Source organism: Ziziphus jujuba, chromosome 12, assembly GCF_031755915.1.
Source record: "Ziziphus jujuba cultivar Dongzao chromosome 12, ASM3175591v1".
Lineage (NCBI taxonomy): Eukaryota > Viridiplantae > Streptophyta > Magnoliopsida > Rosales > Rhamnaceae > Ziziphus > Ziziphus jujuba.
Genome location: NC_083390.1, coordinates 10,287,340 through 10,306,579, shown reverse-complemented (window position 1 = coordinate 10,306,579; position 19,240 = coordinate 10,287,340). Strand labels below are relative to the sequence as shown.

Genomic DNA, 19,240 nt, shown 5'->3' with positions numbered 1-19,240 from the left:
CTTTTAGATCTATATTTAATAATGAATCAAACACTTGTTTATTCTCTTAATGGGGGGAAGTTTAAAATTTGTCTAGTTGTTATATAGATTTAATAATAAGAGTTCACTTTTAAGTTCTAAGCTAGGCTAAATCGTAGGCAGGATATAAATTCAAATATGCAATTGACTTTTTCACTGCATGTTGCATTTTGAACAGTGTCTTGTACAGTTTCGTACCTCCATCCTAAAATTTATCTTGGTTTGACTCTTGGATTTTTAGTGCTAAAGTTTGATCATTGTCTTCACTCTTGAATTTTTAGTGTTGCACACTCGCCACCACTTTTCCAGTCTTCTACTTTTCCTTCATAGATTGAAGACATGGTATGTTCCCTGTTCCCTTTGGTCTACTCCAAAGCTTAGCCTAATATCATGGATGAATCATTGATGTGTCTGCTTCTGAATTTAATTCGTTTAGTGATCTAGGACACCCTCTTCCTTTTTACCCCAGCATAATGAAGACTAATTGCGGTATTAGTATGTCCTTTTATGTATCCATTGATTTGTCTTCCAATCTTTTGAAAGTTTAAATTTCATTTGCATGTCTATTTTGGCTGGTATTTAGATCTTACTTCTATCATATCTTTACTGATCTGGTTATGTTCCTTATTTTATTTGGTCATTGGTTTGTTTACCTCTGCTTTTTTTAATTATTCCTAAAAATTATGACAGTGTTTTGCATAGCCTGGTTTGTGATTGTTATTTGCATAATGTCAATTTCAACATCCCAGTATAAATGAAAGTGCTTGGTGTCATGGTCCTACATTTTATGCAACGGAAATAGACCGTGAGGCGCCAAGACTCTCTAGTCAAGGCTAGCCTTTTCACTATCCGAGTTCATATATCGGCCCATCTGATACCAATTGTACGCCCCTGAGGTTCTCATAATCATCATGGCTCATGCAGCCCAGCAAGCTAGCCCGATGGCCTCACGCCCATTCGGTAACTTGTTACTCAATCTTGTGCCAAGTTCTAGCCAGCAACCCATCTCTCCACTTCGGACCTTGGTCCATGCACATCTCGAATAACATCCGACCCCGGGAGCACGCACGCTAGCATCGTGCCAACATGCCACCCAAGGTAGCAACACAAGATCGGAAGTCCATATACGAATGTCACCCGATGGCACGGTGTCGCCCCGTCCGTGCCTATTTAGCTTTCGACCTTCTTGAGCGAGGCAGAACCCGAGCCCCTGCTCATTGGCACATTTGCCGCAACCTTGTAACAAAGGCCTACGTGTGTTCTTGGCATAACCGATAGAAAACGGCATAGCAAATGCTACATTCAGCCTCTGACACAAGAGTGACGCGTAATACCAGCTCGTAGCGCCTACCGGTACTGTCCTCGGGACTCCCTGTCCCTCGGAGACATAAGCCCACCTTCGTGGCACTATATGTCCGCCCCATGGCTTGCCGTCGCCCATGGGAGGCTCACTTAGCCCAAGCTCGAAGCCGGAGCTGGGGGCCGTGGAGAGCTAGACACGGACCACCCCCCTAAAGAGCTTATTGAGCCATTTCCTTTTTGGCAGCAGCAGATATCACTTTGTGCGAGGAATCATAATGGAGTTTTCTCTAGCAAACCTTCACATTTTGGCCTGCCATTCGATATGCACCATCCTAGTGACATTCTTAAGAACTTCCCACGGCCCGGGATCGAAGATCCATACCTTCAAATATTTATGAAAATGCCACTAGGCTATTCCAAATGTGCGGACCGTCACACTTGGCCACATAAGTATCCTTGTAGTAGTTATATGATACTACAGATATCTCATTCAGAAAAAATTTCAAACGAAAAATTTTGAAGATGTTATAATAATAAGGTAAATATACAAAATTATATATTATATTATGTTACGAAATCAATGGATGAATTATTTATTAACTATATGAATGTTATGCAAAATAGTAAATAATGTGGAAAGTATGTATGGGATGATAAAACATTGTATATTTGGAAACATGAACAAAACAGAGATAGAAATGTTATTGATTAATGAAATGACTAATCTAAATAATAATGTAAGGGAGTTGAATTTCAGTGTCAAGGGTATACTTAAAATCTTGACAAAAAAGTAGTTGCATTAGAGGAAAAGTGAATATGCTAGGGGATTACTAAGTGTATGTTTGTATAGTTGATGAAGATAGAGCTTTTACTTGTAAAGTTTTGTATAATAGATTTTCTGAAAAAGAGTTTTTATTTAAAAGTTAATAAGTGTTTGGTTGTAAATGAAAAAACTGTATTAAATGTTCACTGATTTTTCCACATAAGTTTAAAAAAAAAAAAAAAAGCTTTTTTAAATAAGTACAAAATTTGATCTTCTTTAAAACAGTTTAAAAAAACTCTTTTTTTGGTAAACAAGTACTTGTTTACTCTTACCAAACATAGTCATTTTTGGACATAAGAGCTTTTGATCATCTAGTAGAGCTTTTGGACAAAAAAAAAACTCTGCCAAACAGGCTCTAAGTGTCATTTTTATAGCTACAATATCAATTTGTTATTTTTATAAGAATCTGTAGATTAGAAATGATATTTAATGACTTGTACTTTGACAATTATTACAGGAATTTGAAGCAAATTTTCTTTTTCTTTTGCTTATTAGACAAATAATGTCATCTTATGTTAATTGATTGCAACTAAGAAGATAATACTAAATCTAATGGTTATATTGATTAACCAATAAATATTTTCCCATTTTGGTTTATGGTTTTCATGCTGAGGCAAATGACAAAGGAAGTTATTAAATGACCAACTAGAATGATAGTTCTAATAAATATTTCTAAACTCAAGCCTATTTTCTTTAAAGATAATATCAGACATCATAAGGCCCTATTCCCCTAACAATAGTAATAATACATTTATTGAGTAAAACACTTCTTGACTGGAGTTCAAAGCACTTTTGGAACTTAAGCACTAGACAGAATTGGCAACCTCAACTTCCTTGGAGGAAATTATACATTATGACTTGTGGGCATGAGATTATGTTGCTAGTTTGATAAGCTCTTCTAATTTAAGTCTTGTTCCTATTTGAACGACAACTTATCCATGTTGTCCAGGGTATTTTTTTATTGATTTAAAAGCTAGGTAGTATATTATATTTCCACCATAACATTTTTTTTTTTACTCTCCGAAGATTGGAACGGAAAGAGGAGGGAATGGCTGTTTGGTATTTTAAGCGATTGCATCATGCATAAAATTGTAAATACATATATGAAAATTTGTTCCCTCATTAAAAGGTATCTAAATGTATGAGTGTATTCCCTGGTCGAATGGAAACTATAATATCAGTAATTCCTTCATGAAATAAACAAGTTAGCTAATGGAAATAGATTTTATGTAGTAAAGCTTTTATTTTTCCTTCATAGTCATGTTTACATTTCACCACACATTACACAAAGTTCTCATACAGTAGGCTTCCAAATTTAGATTGATATTCACAATCTCCTATCAATCTCCATGGTCACACAAACTTCACGATATGGCAACTATGACCTTTTAGTGCAATGTAAATTTGATCCTACAAGAAAATAACATTACAAGGATTCAAAATTATGAAAAATTAATAAAAGTCTTTAAGTGCAGTCATATATCTTGAGTATAAGAAATTATCAGCATGAGAAGTTAAATCATCATCTTCACTTGTGAATAGGAATTGATATCTTGATTATACACTGTGGATCTATATGATAAAAATATCTTATATAAATAATATTATAAAGCTTCAAAAATTAATAAAATTCTTTAATAAAATTAGTAATAATAAACATGATCTTTGTTACTTAATATATATTTCAAATAGAGAATCTCATATAAAATTATATAAAAATTAACAATTGATTATATTTACATTTCTTGTAACTAAGGACAATTTCTTTTATCGTGTTGTTGTCCACAAAGTTCACATCCTCGACAAAGTCATGATTTTGAAACTAACATCTTTTTTTGAGTTTTAAATCTTTTCCCACATCCTTTTGATCTCACATGTGATGGATTATTAATATTTCAAAGCTCTTTTGTACTTCTTTTGCTATTTATTTCTGGCACTACAATTCCATCACCATTCATTTTTTTGATTTTACTACGTAACAATTCAATCTCATCCAAAAGAAATTTGGTACACTCAACTGTGATAGATGCATCATCAATTAAAGTAAAACAAGATCGAGATCAACTTGCATGTGTAGTCACCAATGACCATTGTTATCCCGCACTTTACCAATCTTGGACTTTTGGTCCATCTTCTAAGAATGTATTCGCTTGGCAAAAACATGATTTGTTTAATTCGAAAATAGGCTGACATATGTCCACATAGAATTCCATTAAAGTTAAATAGGCTACAACTACATGAAACAAAATCTAAAAACTTATTATATTTAAGCTGTCTACTTCTTGTTGAACAACTTTCACCAGCCTTCTACATAGTATAAAGCATAGACTCGTCATTCTCAAATGTGCAACTTATGAAATATGCAGAATTTTCAAATAACTCATGTTGAAAAATTCTAAAATTTCTTTTTGTGTATATTACACCATTTGTGTCTCCATTGGGTGCATAGTTTTCAACTTTGGTTACTCATTTACATCAATATGATCTGTAACTAACTTAGCATGTCTTTGATGATTAACAGTTATATTAAAGCGTACAAAAAAAGTCCGTCAATGAATTTTTGTTTAAGATGTACATTTTGAAAAATGAATGTGAACTTTCTGCTCCTTAACTGCTCAATATTCCTGTATTGAAGATATGATTAAAATAAATAGGAATCCACTTGTTGTAGATTTGATACATTTGGCATAACCATGTATTATATTCCACATGAATATTCTTCAAGAACTTTTCCCAACCATTTTCAAACTCTTCAGTAGTCTCAACGTTAAAAATGATATTTTTGAATAAATGATAGTTATTACGACAAACTATTGTATTTATCATTTATGAAAATTTATTCAAAATATACCAGATACAGAATCGATGACAAGTTTATGGGAGAGCTTGAACAATGACCTTAGTTATTGTAAGATCTTGATCTCTAATAATCACCATAGGTGCACCCTTTGGCATTGCATCCAACAATTGATTGAATAAACAAATAAAAGATTAAGTTTTTCACCACTCAACAAAGCACACACAAAAATGATAGTTTGACCATGATGGTTTACTCTTGCCAATGGAGCAAATATTATATCATATTTATTCGTGTTATAAGTTATGTCAAGCACTACTACATTACCAAAGAAATGAGATAATTTCCTTGCAAGGATTTTCCCAAAAGCATCTAACAAGTCTGATTTCTTCATTAACTTCAAACTTAAAGTAAAAGGTTGAGTTTTTTCCTTCCTTAGAAGAAAAAAATTCAATTAACAATTCTACATCATTATCTTTTCGATCATCTATAACCTCTGTCCATAGTTTCTTATATCTTTCTCAACACATATAATATTTTGAGGACCACCAGCTTTTATTTCCAGCACTCTTATTTGTTGACACATTAGGATATTTGCTTCTGATAACTATTGGCTCAAAACTCATTTTGCAACTGATACAACTCTATAAGATCGTAACAAATGTACCTTGCTTAAAGTAGCAAGTGCATGGTTATGCTCTTCTACAAAATGACTAATAATCCAATTTGATCATATTTGCCTCTTAACCACTATCATCTTAGCCAAGGTTTAAAATATCTTATATTTCCTTGTTATTTCCCTTTTTTGAAGGGGTCAATATAAAATTTAGATTCGAAATGAAAATAGATATAATTTTCATAATATCCATTGAAATTTTTGAAATTTTGTTAAAATTTTCATGGAAATTTTCGTAAAATATCCACATCAAATCCTTAACAATTTGGTTAAAAAAATTTATAATTTCCATGGAAAATTTTGAAATTTGCGTGAAATTTCCAATGAAATTTGAAAAATATCCGATGAATTTTTTAATTTTTTTAAAAATATTCATAAATATTATTGATATTTAGTAAAAATTTTTATCAAATTGACTTCATTGATAATTTTTTTACCCTTTAATTGCTTTTTAGACATTTAGTGATATAAGCAAAATAGAATGAACTGAATTTGAATAACATTAATAAGTTCTACTTATTGAATGTCGATAAAGCAAAAATATAAAGATTGTGGATTATATTTTCGAATCTGGCAAATCTTATTGTCGGGAATATCTATTTTACAAGTTTTTTTTTTTTAAAAAAAAAAAAAGAAGTTAGAGGAGGTAGTGGCCAAAATGAATCACCAAGTCGAGAAGTTAGATTAAGTCCATTTACTAGTGAACAATATTACACAAATGCAACACAAGATGAAGATCATGGGAGTAGAGATGCAGGTCAAGAATTTGGTGCTATTGAAAAAGACTATATACGAAAAGAAAAATCTATAATGAAGATGTCACAATAAGAAGAATATTCGATTTATATGAATTTTGGATCTATGAGAGTTGGAAGTCATTTTCATAACCCTTATTCAATAAATATTTATGAAATGTCATCAAGTAATAACTCATGCGAACCATCTTAAACTCAACCATCAAAGAGTAGTAGTTATGCACATAGTCAACCAATAATGTAAGATCCATATGGTTGGCATATTAATAATTATATGCAAAATTATCCGGGAAATACATATTTTCATAACTACTTTTCATATTTCACATCTCAAAATCAAAATGAGGAAGAAACCAATGATTTTCAACCACCCCAAAGTTCCATGTGGTATTAAGATGACATTTATGAATAACAGTGTAATTGTAATAATTGTTTATATATTTAAATTAATAAATAATTTTATCACATATGTATTTTTTGATATATTTTTATTAATAATAATTCATCTATGGTCATTAATGCTTATTATAAATTAATTCACTAAGAAGAATATAACATCCATTCAATATTTTAGCAAGTTTTATAATTAATTTGATCATTTATGGATTAAATAAGCTAATTCTAAAGTTTCAATAAAAATTTTCATTTTTTAAAACAAATTTCTATCATTTTTTATAATTATTTTATCAATATCCAATATTTTCCAATATTTCCATGGAAATTTTCGTATTTTAAACTCTCGATATTTCCATCAATATCGATTTTTTGAACCTTAATCTTAGCTTTACTGCCAACTCGAAATAATCCTCGATTCTTCTCACATGATTGTTGGATTGTATATTTTTCTTTCTTCTAATAATATTCATTCCTCTCTCCTTCTTTAAAACACACAAACTCTTTCTATATTAGCTCATTTGTTCATTTTTTTTTTCTTACTAGTGCTCATTCTTGCACTAAATCCACAATCTATTGCATATGCAATTGTAAAATTGGAAAGCCTCTTCAATTGTTTGAAATTCTTATTTAACCTTTAGCTTTTTTTGCTATATAATTGGTGGAGTGTACAATTAAGTTCCAGTCTCATTAGATATGTTGCTGTAAGAAAATTAAATATTTCAATTAATTATCATGTAAATAAAAATAATAAGTTCTGCACATAATAATGCAACCAACCAAAGAGAAGCGATGCAGACAAGTAGAAAATATGGCAACCAACCAATGACCATTGATAAATATGAACACTTCCAAGCTGTTTATCAAAGCAGGACATTAAATGCATTTATCAAAGTTGTTTTCATAGTCTACATTATAGATATGAACACATCAATAAACATCTTATATTTTAAACAAGGAAAACTAAAGTTCTAAATGACCACTAAGAAGGATTCCTCAACTTCTTTCTTATTCAATGCACAAACAACTCAAAGCAGGCTCACCCACTTTTAGTAGGATATGACAAAATCCAATTTTTCACTCTAGCCTTAGCACTAAAAATCCAAGAGTCAAGCCTAGATAAATTTTAGGATGGCGTGCGAAACAATACAAGACAATGTTCAAAATCCAACATGCAGTCAAAAAGTCAATTGCATATTTGAATTTATATCCTGCATATAATTTAGCCTAGCTTAAAACTTAAAAAATGTGAACTCTTATTATTAAATCTATATTAACAACTAGAAAAATTTTAAACTTCCCTCCAATGAGAGAATAAAAAAGTGTTTGATTTATTATTAAATATAAATCCAAAGCTAATTTTCTTTTCCTTTTAGTAGGGAAATTTTTTTTTTCAAAAGTATAATAAACCAACATTGAAATGAGAAAGAAGAACAGCTTTCGAAGCTGATAAAGTGTAGCGGCAAAGAAGGAAAAGTGGTGGCAAGCTGCTGGGCGACAAAGAAGGAAAAGTGGTAGCGAGCTATTGGACGGCAGAGCTGGTGGCTTTCTGTAGCTTTTTACAATTGGATATTGAAATTTTAGGGATTTTAGGAAGGAAGAGAGGGGGATTTTAGAGATGCAACAGTATTTTTTTTCAAAGAGGGGGATTGATTTTAGGAAGGAAGAGAGGAAAGAGTTGGGTCAGACCTAATAAAGGAATGAAGAGATGCAACGTTGTATGTATTTTTTTTTTTTTTTAAAGGATCTCTGAAACGCACCATTTTAATTAAATGGACGTTACGTCCGTGAAGGGTGCGGACTAGCTCTCTCTGTTGCAATTCTCTCTCTATATATACTAACATTGATCTCGTACGATGCACGGTATATCTACTTACAATTGATGATTTCGAAAATGAACTATAATAATTAATTATATTTAGATCAAATTAAATTAATTAATTATATTATTTTTTATGAATAAAGATCAAAGTCTAAATATATTATCAATTTTATAATTTTCATTGATATTATTTGATAGTTTTGAAAACATCAAACAATTTGGACATTTTTTTAGTAGGTGTGGGCATATATCACTCTAAATTCAATTAAAAAAAATAATAAAAAAATATGATAATAAAATAATAAAAATTACACAACATAAATATTAAAAAAAAATTAGGTGATTGTACTAATTTGTGGAGAACAAGCAACCTAAAATTCTTAAATGCCTTAAAATAAAAAGGATTTTAAATATAAATTTAGTCAACTAAGTGAGACAATAGAAAATAACAATAACTTTTTTTTTATAATAAAAAATATCATAATAAAAATTGAAATTAAGGAAAAAGTATTATTCAATAATTGTATATTTGATTGTTTAAGAATTGAAAGATTACTTGCTTTATTGTCTATTCATAGGTGAAAACCTTCAAAATTAATAAAAACAAAAATATTATTTTAAATCAAGAATGAAAAGTTTCTACAATTCCTAAAATTAATCCATTAGTCTAAATCAAAGTTTTTTGTTTTGTTATTTGAATCTCCTTTAAAAATGACCATGTATAGTCACCATCTTTTTCAATCTAAATATTATGAACATTGCCTAATTTATGCCCCCATTTATTCAAGGAAAAAAAGTTATTTATTTTAAAATAAATAATTAGTCTTATTCAAGCCTTATTTTGCTCCAAAAACAATTATTATTTTAAAAGGATATTATTTGCCTTATTTAGATTCAATGATTACATACTAGAAAATAAAAATAGTTTTATTCAAGCTTTTTTAATTACATGATTAATTTTCTAATTTGTTATTACTATTTAAAAATCATAATTTGGATGCTTAGAAGCAAAAAACCGTAATTTGAGTATTTTGGACCAGCATGCCTTAAATAATTCGTTATCTTTATATTTATTTTTTTCATATTTAAAATCCAAATAAAATTAAATATAACTTAATTGTCAATCATAATATTAACTGTATATAAATAACATTTAATTAATATTGATGAAGTAATTGGATTTTTTTAATTTATTAATAGAAGAGTATTTGTTTATAATTTATTATCCTAATTTTTACTGGGTTAAAAAGATTGTTTTTAAAGTTCTAGAAATAGTTATATTCTTTTTATGGATGTAAATTTTTAAATTTTAAATTTTAACATCCCAATATCATAATTCATATTTTTATATGATCTTTTTTTATTGCCTATATTAAAAACTTATTATAATAGTATGTACAATTTAAAATTTGAATAGACTTGTGTTGAAATTGCCATTTTAAATTAATGAGCTATTTATTATTGGTAAATAATATCCATAAATAATTTTTTTAGCTAAATTTTTAAATTTTATATTTTAAAATTTTAACTTTAAAAAAGCCTTATATTAAAAATTTGAAGTTTTAAATTAATGCGTATTCAAAATAAGTAATTAATTTCATAATTTATGAAATGAAAAATTTATATAAGTTCACACTTCAAATTTTAAATTTCAAATTTCAAATTCATGATTAACTGATTTGTACTTATGTAATGTCAATGTCATGAATAAAATAATTTGTTTGGTAAATTGTATGATGTAATTTTTTTTTATCGATTAAAGGATGACATTTGCGTAGATTTTTCATAATTTATTAATCTTTTATTTCCTTATATGCAAAGTATTTTTCCATAGTTTGTTATCGTATTTTTAACTTAAGAGGACATATTTTTAAAAGTAATGACAAACCCACATAAATGACTATTAATTAATATATAGGAAGTAATTGTATATAGTATTAGATAAATAAACATAAACAAATAAATTATTTTTTGATGTAAATAAATTTTAATTTTTCTTTTTATTTATGTTTAATTGCATTACTTATAACACTTATCATAACTTTTAGTAGAATTATAAAGATAGCTCTTTTATTATTATTATTATTATTATTATTATTATTATTATTTTTCAATATATTCATCATTATAATTTTACTATAGTAAAAATTATTTTCATGTATAGAATTCAAACTAATTGACATGTACATAGATTAAAATCTCTACTACTGGTTTTATTTAAAGAAATTAATTTGTGTTGACACTACTTTTCAAAATTTCAATTTAATTTTTTTAGTTTACTGCTATATACTTTTAAATATTATTTTTCATATATTATATTACATTTAGTACTTATCAAACACAATTTTACCATTTCTTTGGGAATATTTTCAAATATTTTCCCAAACATGATTTTAAATTTTAATATATAAAATTCATTTTATTATATTTATTTTACATAATATTGTAACAAAACTTGAAAAAAGACAATACATTATTAGAAAATATTACATTATTGGAAATATTCATGACAATGTAAATTAGAAAATATTAGATTACTAGAAATATTTAGCGTAATATAAATTGAAAATATTAAAAAAAAGTAGTAAATACAATAAAACTATTATTTTTATTTCAATCCAAATAAAAAATCAAACATTATTTTTCAAACATAATAAATTCTAACAAAATAAGAAATAAAACATCATAAAGAAAAACAACTAAATTGTCTAGGATAAACGCTTAATATACATACGCTGCTTCTTGTCCAATGCAATTGTTCCAAATTTTGGAAATTTCAATATCACCTGAACGCCAAAACATTAGTCTTGTTTTTTTTTCTACATACCATCGACTTGAAAAATTTCTTACATCGTCTACTTTTCAAATTCTTGTCTTCCATCATCTTTAAAAAAATCATATATAAAGGTGAATTAAAAATCAATCAAGAATCTTCCTTAAAAACCTTTTGTTATTTCAGATTAGTTTCTGCAACATATTCTAATTCAGGATTGTCAACGTTGTTATGAGATTCATCATCTTTAACAAAAAATTTGTAGCATAGTTCATTTCTATGCTCATGATTCGAACGATCATGATGAGGATCGATCTAATAAAAAAAGTAATTAAAATTAAGCAATAAAAAAAAACCCTAATAATCTAAAGTGAAATATAAAAGAATAAAAAACATCAAAATAAAATAATATAAAATACTAATAACAAAAATATTAAACACCAAAATTTTAAACAACCTAAAGGTAGTGCTTACTAATTTATAACAAAATGTATTTGGCTTATTTGGTAAATAAAATAAAATAAAATAATATGTTTTAAATAGTAATCCTCCTTTACCATCTTTAACAATTATCTTTGAAAAATAATATTTCAAATTTTTCTATTAATGCTTATCCAAATAACTACAAATAATCTTATTATAGTGATTGTTATATATATATATATATATATATATATATATATATTATAATATATAATATCAATTAATTTTCTATATATAATGTCCACAATCAAATATTCATTCCATATCTTTTACAAACAATTTTACCAAAACTAAATAAAATCAAATATATATAATATCAATCGATTTTTTATATGAAATAGTCATAATCAAATATTCATTCTATTAATTTCACATTCAATTTTATCAAAAATAAATAAAATAAAAAATATAAACTTTTTTTATATGATAAAATCTCAATATGGTTGTTTGGCAACCTAATAATAATTAATGAATTTCTTTTTTTATGTTTCTGGAAAAAAACTTAAGTATTCATATGATGACACATGTCAGAATTTTTATACAAATTATCTTATTTTTTTCTATGAACAAAATAAAACATTATTTATGTAATTTTTTTAATACAAAAATTATGTATATCTTTATTATTTTCCATATAATGCTTACCCAAACAACTACAAATAATCTTATCATAGTGATTGTGATATAAAATATTATATATATATATATATATATATATTTATATTATTGTAATATATAATATCAATTGATTTTCTATATAAAATGTTCACAATCAAATATTCATTCCATAATTTTCACAATCAATTTTATCAAAACTAAATAAAATCAAATATAGACAATATCAATCGATTTTTTATATGAAATATCCACAACCAAATATTCGTTCCATTAATTTCACAATCAATTTTACCAAAACTAAATAAAATCAAATATATATAATATCAATCGATTTTCTATATGAAATATTCATAATCAAATATTAATTCCATTAATTTCACAATCAATTATACCAAAAATAAATAATATCAAATATATACATTTTTGATATAATAGAATCTCATTATGATTGTTTGATAATCTAATAATAATTAATGAATTTTTTTTTTTTTTTTTACATTTTTGGAGGAATACTTAATTATTCATATGATCATACATGTCAGAATTTTTTTCCTTTCATTCCTAAACCCAAATCTATTAGATATATTTAAAAAAAAAAAACACATATAATACTATAAAAATATTATAATATTATAATGTTAATTTTTGTTATGTTCAATTTATCGTTATCGATATTTTTAAAAAAGTATATTTATTTAAAATTTATTTCAAAACAAAAATTGATTTTATATATATTTGGATACAACTATAAAATGTAAAATCATAAATATAAATAAATATAATTAAAATAAGAAATAATTTTGGAGGGAAATTGAAATGATAGTATGCTGACATGTGATACTCACTCATCTTCTTTTATATATTATATAGAGTTTAATGTTACCCTAATTTCAAGGTCACTATCCATTTTAATTATCAATTTATTGTTTCTATAAGGAAAAACTAGTTATAAATCTGTATGATACACAACATGTATAATCATAATATATTATTTTAATAATAAGTTATGAAAAATCATTATAATCAAATCATATACAAAGCATTATAAAAATAACATTAAACCTAGATTTTTAATTCAACATAACTAATCCAAGTTTCAAAAAATTTCTTTGAAGACCACATTAATAGTTGAATTGGTAGATTCTCCATAATTTATCTTTAATTATTTCTTATTTATAACTCTAGAAATTACAACATATACCTGTCCATAACTGAAAACTGTATTTTTCAAATAAATTTTAACATGCAAAAGAGATTATTATTGACTCTTATTAATAGTCATAGCATGTGATACCATCAAAAAATATTTTTTTCTCTGGTTTTTTAGTCATCAATTTATTGTTTCTATAAGGAAAAATTATGTGAAATAATAAAATTATTGAGAATGAATTCTTATAAAAACAATAAGAGAAATAAACATGGTAATAAATGTTTATTGAAAAAAAAAACTATATATATATATATATATAGATATATGATATAAAGAGTATTGTTGGAGGATTTTTTAGGTTCAACTTTTTATTTTTGTAATGTCCACTAGGTTGCTATGTCATGTTCTACACTTAGTTCCTATCTCTTTTTTTTTTTTTTTTTTTTTTTTTTTTTTTTCTGTTTTTTGAACATTTTGGTCTTTAAATTTCATTTGTTTTTTTAAAATTTTGTCTATAGTCAATTTTCAATCAGAAAATATGTAATTAGAAATAACCATAGTGAAACTTTGATAGTTTAGGGATCATACACGCAATACATACCGAAAAAAGTCTAAAATAAAGAGAAAACATTTTTTTTCTTAATAATTATTTTAAAAATCTTAAAAAATTATATTTATTTTCATAGAAATAGAAAATCATGAAAAAAAAATTTTGAATAATACTAAACTCTTTTTAAATTAATTATTTTAATTTATACTCTTAAAAAAAATCTAAATTTTAATACTCAAATTTTTAAACAAGATTTTGATAAAAAGTTTAAATTTTTTAGAGGTTGCAAAAAATTTTGTGTTTTAATTGTTTTAGAAAAAAATATTGTAACAATATATATATATATATATATATTTTTTTTTTTTGGGTCACGACGGGGGGCTGCCTGCCAAAGCCACAGCACCTTTCCCTCCGGGAATTTCGGCTTTGAATTTTTTTTCATATCAAGATAGATTATGGCCCACAAATTTCCACCACCGTATCTGTGCTCCGATCACGTTAGACTTGGCAAATAACACTCCTAGAAAACTCGATGTGGGACACGTAGGTCATCTAACATCGTACTAATAAAGTTCTAACAGGTTGGAAAAAATGGAGCTTGATGTATACATACATGTACGCAATTCCATTTCCATACCGTCTGTTGTAATGAAATCTCATAGAAAACCAGTATACTTACGGCCCTCACCATTGACTTATTTGCTGTCCACTTCACGGCTTGAAAGGGGCATAAAAGAACAGTCCAAATGGCAATTACAATTGCTGCAGACTTCGCGCTATAAATAAATGGAAAATATAACTAATACTTTTTACTTAAGTCTGACCTATTTCGTTATCAATATGCAATGACCTATCTTGCAAACAACTTCCTTATCAAACTGATTTTATGTGAAACTTCCTTGTCAGACTGATTTTATGAATCGCATACTGATGTATCAAAAGTGAAAGCAACGAGTGGTAAATTCCACCTCGGGTTTTTTTTTTTTACCAGGCAGTACGCTTAGCCACCCTCTGTTTGCCTCAATACCAAGCTTCGAAACAATGAGAAGAACTCACCTTTTCTTATACAAGCTGATGGAAGACAAATACATAAGAGGGATACATTAAGTGGCGAACATCTGTCCATGGAAGCCAGACAAATATCACACATAATCACAAATAGTCTTCAAATTTCAATGTTATTCAAACAGGCCAGTCTGACTGAAATTTTAAAGTTTCCTAACAACCAAGGGGGAGAAAATTAATCAGCAGTCCAGCTCTGCTCAACAATTTCGCGAACTCTCCGATTGTATTCACGCTTGTTCTCACTAAACATTCGTGCAGCTTCTGAATTTGCAGGAGAGTTTGGATTTGGATCACACAGCAATGACTGCACCCAGAAAAAATAAATATCTCAGTACAAAACCCGTCTACAATCTCACATGTCATTGTTAATTATGGTTTATATGTGAATTCCCGGCAAGACAAGATAAAAAGAAAACATACAGTATCTTTTAGAGAGATATATATATAGAGAGAGAGAGAGAGAGAGAGAGAGAGAGAGAGGGGGGGGGGGGGGGGGGAGAGGAGTATACTATTGTCAATATAAGGGAATCAAAGAAGTTCTAACCGCATTAACACAGACACATTCAACACATTTTGTTTTGCTATCAAAAAAGCAGCAAACATAGTATATTGGTATTTGTTTTAAATTCAAATCCTGCATTAATATCCATGGAGAAACTTGAAAAGAAAATGGAAAATTCAAGTGCGCAAATGCTTTTAAGAAAGAGTAATGCCAGAGTTCCCAAATAAGTCTACAAGAAATATACCAGGTGCAATGTGTCAATATTTTATTGGTTATCTTGTTAATATAACTTAGTTCCAATCAAATGTTGACAAATGGCACCTGGTATACATCTTGGAAGTTTTACTTGATACCTCTTATACTATTCTTTAAAAACATACAGTGAGATAAGTAGAAGAAAAAGAAATTTTGCATTTTTCATTTCGATATGAAGATATCAATCTATTGTAAACATGGCAATGGGTTAAAAGAAGGGCTTTCTTATAGGATGATATGAACATGATGAGACAGGAAAAGAACCAAAGACCTCTATAGCAAACTCAAAGAAGGCTATCTACACAAGCATAGCCAAACAAATACAGCCTACAGATAAAAAATCAGCTTACACTCAAAAGTCCATATTACTAAACATCGGATATAAAATCATTTAATACCTGGATAGATGTGAGTATGGCTGCTACATCATAGATGGGACTCCACTGGTTCTGTAGAATATCCAAGCAAATACTCCCATCCGCATAAACTAAAAGAAAGAAAGAAAAATGAGGAACATACAACTGGAAACAGTTGAAACTAATACAAAAATATGAACATATTATCAACTAATAACAAAACATACTACTTTTCTCCCCCAGTTTCCTTTTCAACCCCTAGGACTCTAGCTAGGATGGTTAATATAGGCCTATCAATTAACAAAAGAGAATGAGGGTGGGCATACTTTTCTTCACTTATAAAATGAAAATGATAAGAATTTAGACGGTTTAATATTCAGCTCTAATAAAGTAGATTGCAACAATAAATAGCAGCTACAGCAGATAAACTGAACCTTCAGGATGCTAAAAGCAACCTGTAACATTTAAACAAGCAAAGCTCTAAAGAAATATAAGAAAATGAACTGACATTTTACAATTATGCTTAAGAAGAATCAAATACATAGTTCTGTGGGTGGGCATAAACGGCTCCAAGCATGTGTGCATCTATAGAACCACGCATATTAATTGAAATGTGGTTTTTGTATCTGACTTACTGTTGGGATGGAACATTCTAGAAACAAAGCGAACTGTCGGTGGCTTATTTGGATAATCCTCCGTAAATTGAAGTGTCAATTTAAACGTACCTGAATGATTCAAAGATTTTGGAGCAGTAATGAGCAACAAGAATTATAAGGACCTCTTCAGAATAGAAGCAAATCATATGCAAAGAGGGGCAAGTAATTTAAATCAAAACATATCAGAAACAAAGCACAGGAACATCCTTCAATGGAACACAAACACAATATACCATATTAACAATTACTGAACATGGCTCGAAAGTAATATAAGAAAGAAGAACCAAATGCAACATGATAAAATGTACACTCAAATCTAAGTCAGAGCAGGACTTAAGCTTACCTCCATCCCATGGGGTGTCATCAGGCCTGCCATTAAAGAAAGAAACTGCATAAGTAGGATCTCATTTAAACCATCAAGATGCATACAGTATACAAGGGCAAGAACACAGTATTACAACTTTAATTCATACCCAAATATAACGGCATTCCAAAGCATAATATTATTGTCCTGAGGGGCACCGCTTATGCCTGCGGGAGGATCTTGTTGCAACCTCTTGAAATCTCTCATCAGTCTCTTCCTTGCAGGAGTTGACATCCTCACCGCTTATATAATCAACAAAGGCCAAGAGATAGCAGTCAGTAATAATCACATATATTGCAGCATGACAGAGGCATGAATGACATGCAAACACACAGTTATAAGAAAAATAATCAAAACAAAAGCACTAATCTCATTGACAAAATGCTTTGTTAGAAGAATTGGACAAAAATGATGATGAAAAAAGGATTTAGGCAATCCAAGCAAATATAAGAAATTTAAACTGTAACTTAAAAACACCCCAAACTAAGAGATGAGCTTATATCTGAAGACTTCTCAAAAGCTCTAATAATCATTTGCAATTGTTACCAACACGAAAACATACTCAAATAGCCCATAGAAACCACAAAGCATACTACTTTAAGATTCGTTATACAAATATCATTAAATACAAATAGGTACTAACAAATTATAACTTAAATTCGTGGACCAAAGTCTTACGCATCCGAGCTCAACTAATATCACATGCTTTAAATTTTTAAAAATTTAATTTTGCATACAAACACCCAATCGAACCGAACTGATCGCCAAAATCGAGAACTATGAGACCCATAAATTACAATTAATCCGCTGCAACCGTAGAACATAAAACGCATACCTAATTCTACTCCAAAAGAATTATGCCACCGATCTTTATTACACAAAACAAAACCCTAGATCCAAATCTCAATCTACAAGAAGCATAATCTAATCTCCCAAATCTACCAACATGCAAAATTAGGGTTACAATTTCCTAAAGAAACTCAACAGAATCTCTAACCATTAAGATTAGTATATAACATAATCTAAGAAACTATAAGCTATAAGTTATGGTACTAAGGTAGAAATGGAATTCAAAAAGCAAGGTAATGAGAGGTCATACCCGTAAACCAACGCGGCGAGTGGCTTCAGTTCGTGGAATATAGCTTCAGCCAAAAGGAATAATTTTTTTTTTTTTTTAATGCTCAAGAATTTTGACGAGAAACAAACACAAAAAGAAAAAATTCAAGAAAGGAGATGAGAGAGACAATCGGTATCAGGAAAAGATTGCCATGCTAAGGAGGCGACCAAAGAGACTATGAGAATTGAAAGAAATGAGATTTTTCTTTCTTCTTTTTTTTTTATTTCTATTTTTATTTTATATTATTTTATTTAGTTTTGTTTTGTTGCTAACCAGTTGGAGTGGGTCCCGTTTCAGAAAACCAATAAAAGTCGGGTTTATTCAAAGAATTTACTATTAATTATTGACAACCTAAATTACCCAAAAAAAAGAGGAAAAATTAAGAGAAATTTTCAACGGCTGAGCATGAATTATATGTTTGCTTGTCATTGTTTTCCCTTTTTTTCTTTTTTTCTTTTTTCTTTTTTTGAAGATTTGACTCTTTTTTTTCTTCTTTTTTTTAAATTTTAGAAACGTATATTTGCCACTTTTATTATTTTTTAAACAAAATATAGATTTTTAATTACATTTATGATTCTGCTTTATTTATTATTAATTATTATTTTAAAAAAGTACTGCAAAATATAAAAAGCAAATAACAAGTGGGTGTCTTGGTGCATATGAATGTAAGAAAATGTGAAAAGTGAAATTTTAAGAAAACTATATATGTTGACTAACAATTTGCCTAATAAAGACGAATGAATTGAAATAAAAGAAAATACAAAA

General features: G+C 28.1%; 1 protein-coding gene across 1 annotated transcript; it reads right to left on the bottom strand.

Moving 5' to 3' along the window:
- Positions 1-15,192: 15,192 nt before the first annotated feature.
- LOC107428857 (ubiquitin-conjugating enzyme E2 2) lies at positions 15,193-18,691 on the bottom strand. Its single transcript, XM_048463047.2, has 6 exons — positions 18,458-18,691; positions 17,468-17,600; positions 17,338-17,363; positions 16,974-17,063; positions 16,381-16,469; positions 15,193-15,529 (listed from the first exon to the last, which is right to left on the bottom strand). The coding sequence occupies exons 2-6, from the start codon at positions 17,590-17,592 to the stop codon at positions 15,401-15,403; spliced, it is 459 nt and encodes a 152-aa protein (XP_048319004.1). The 5' UTR covers positions 17,593-17,600; positions 18,458-18,691; the 3' UTR covers positions 15,193-15,400.
- Positions 18,692-19,240: the final 549 nt, after the last annotated feature.

Coding starts and splice junctions, on each gene's coding strand:
- LOC107428857 (XM_048463047.2), bottom strand. CDS start 17,592: ATGTCAACTCCTGCAAGGAAGAGACTGATGAGAGATTTCAAGAGGTTG. Junction 17,064..17,337: donor TGACACCCCATGGGATGGAG/GTAAGCTTAAGT, acceptor TGAATCATTCAG/GTACGTTTAAATTGACACTT. Junction 15,530..16,380: donor CCATACTCACATCTATCCAG/GTATTAAATGAT, acceptor TTCTGGGTGCAG/TCATTGCTGTGTGATCCAAA.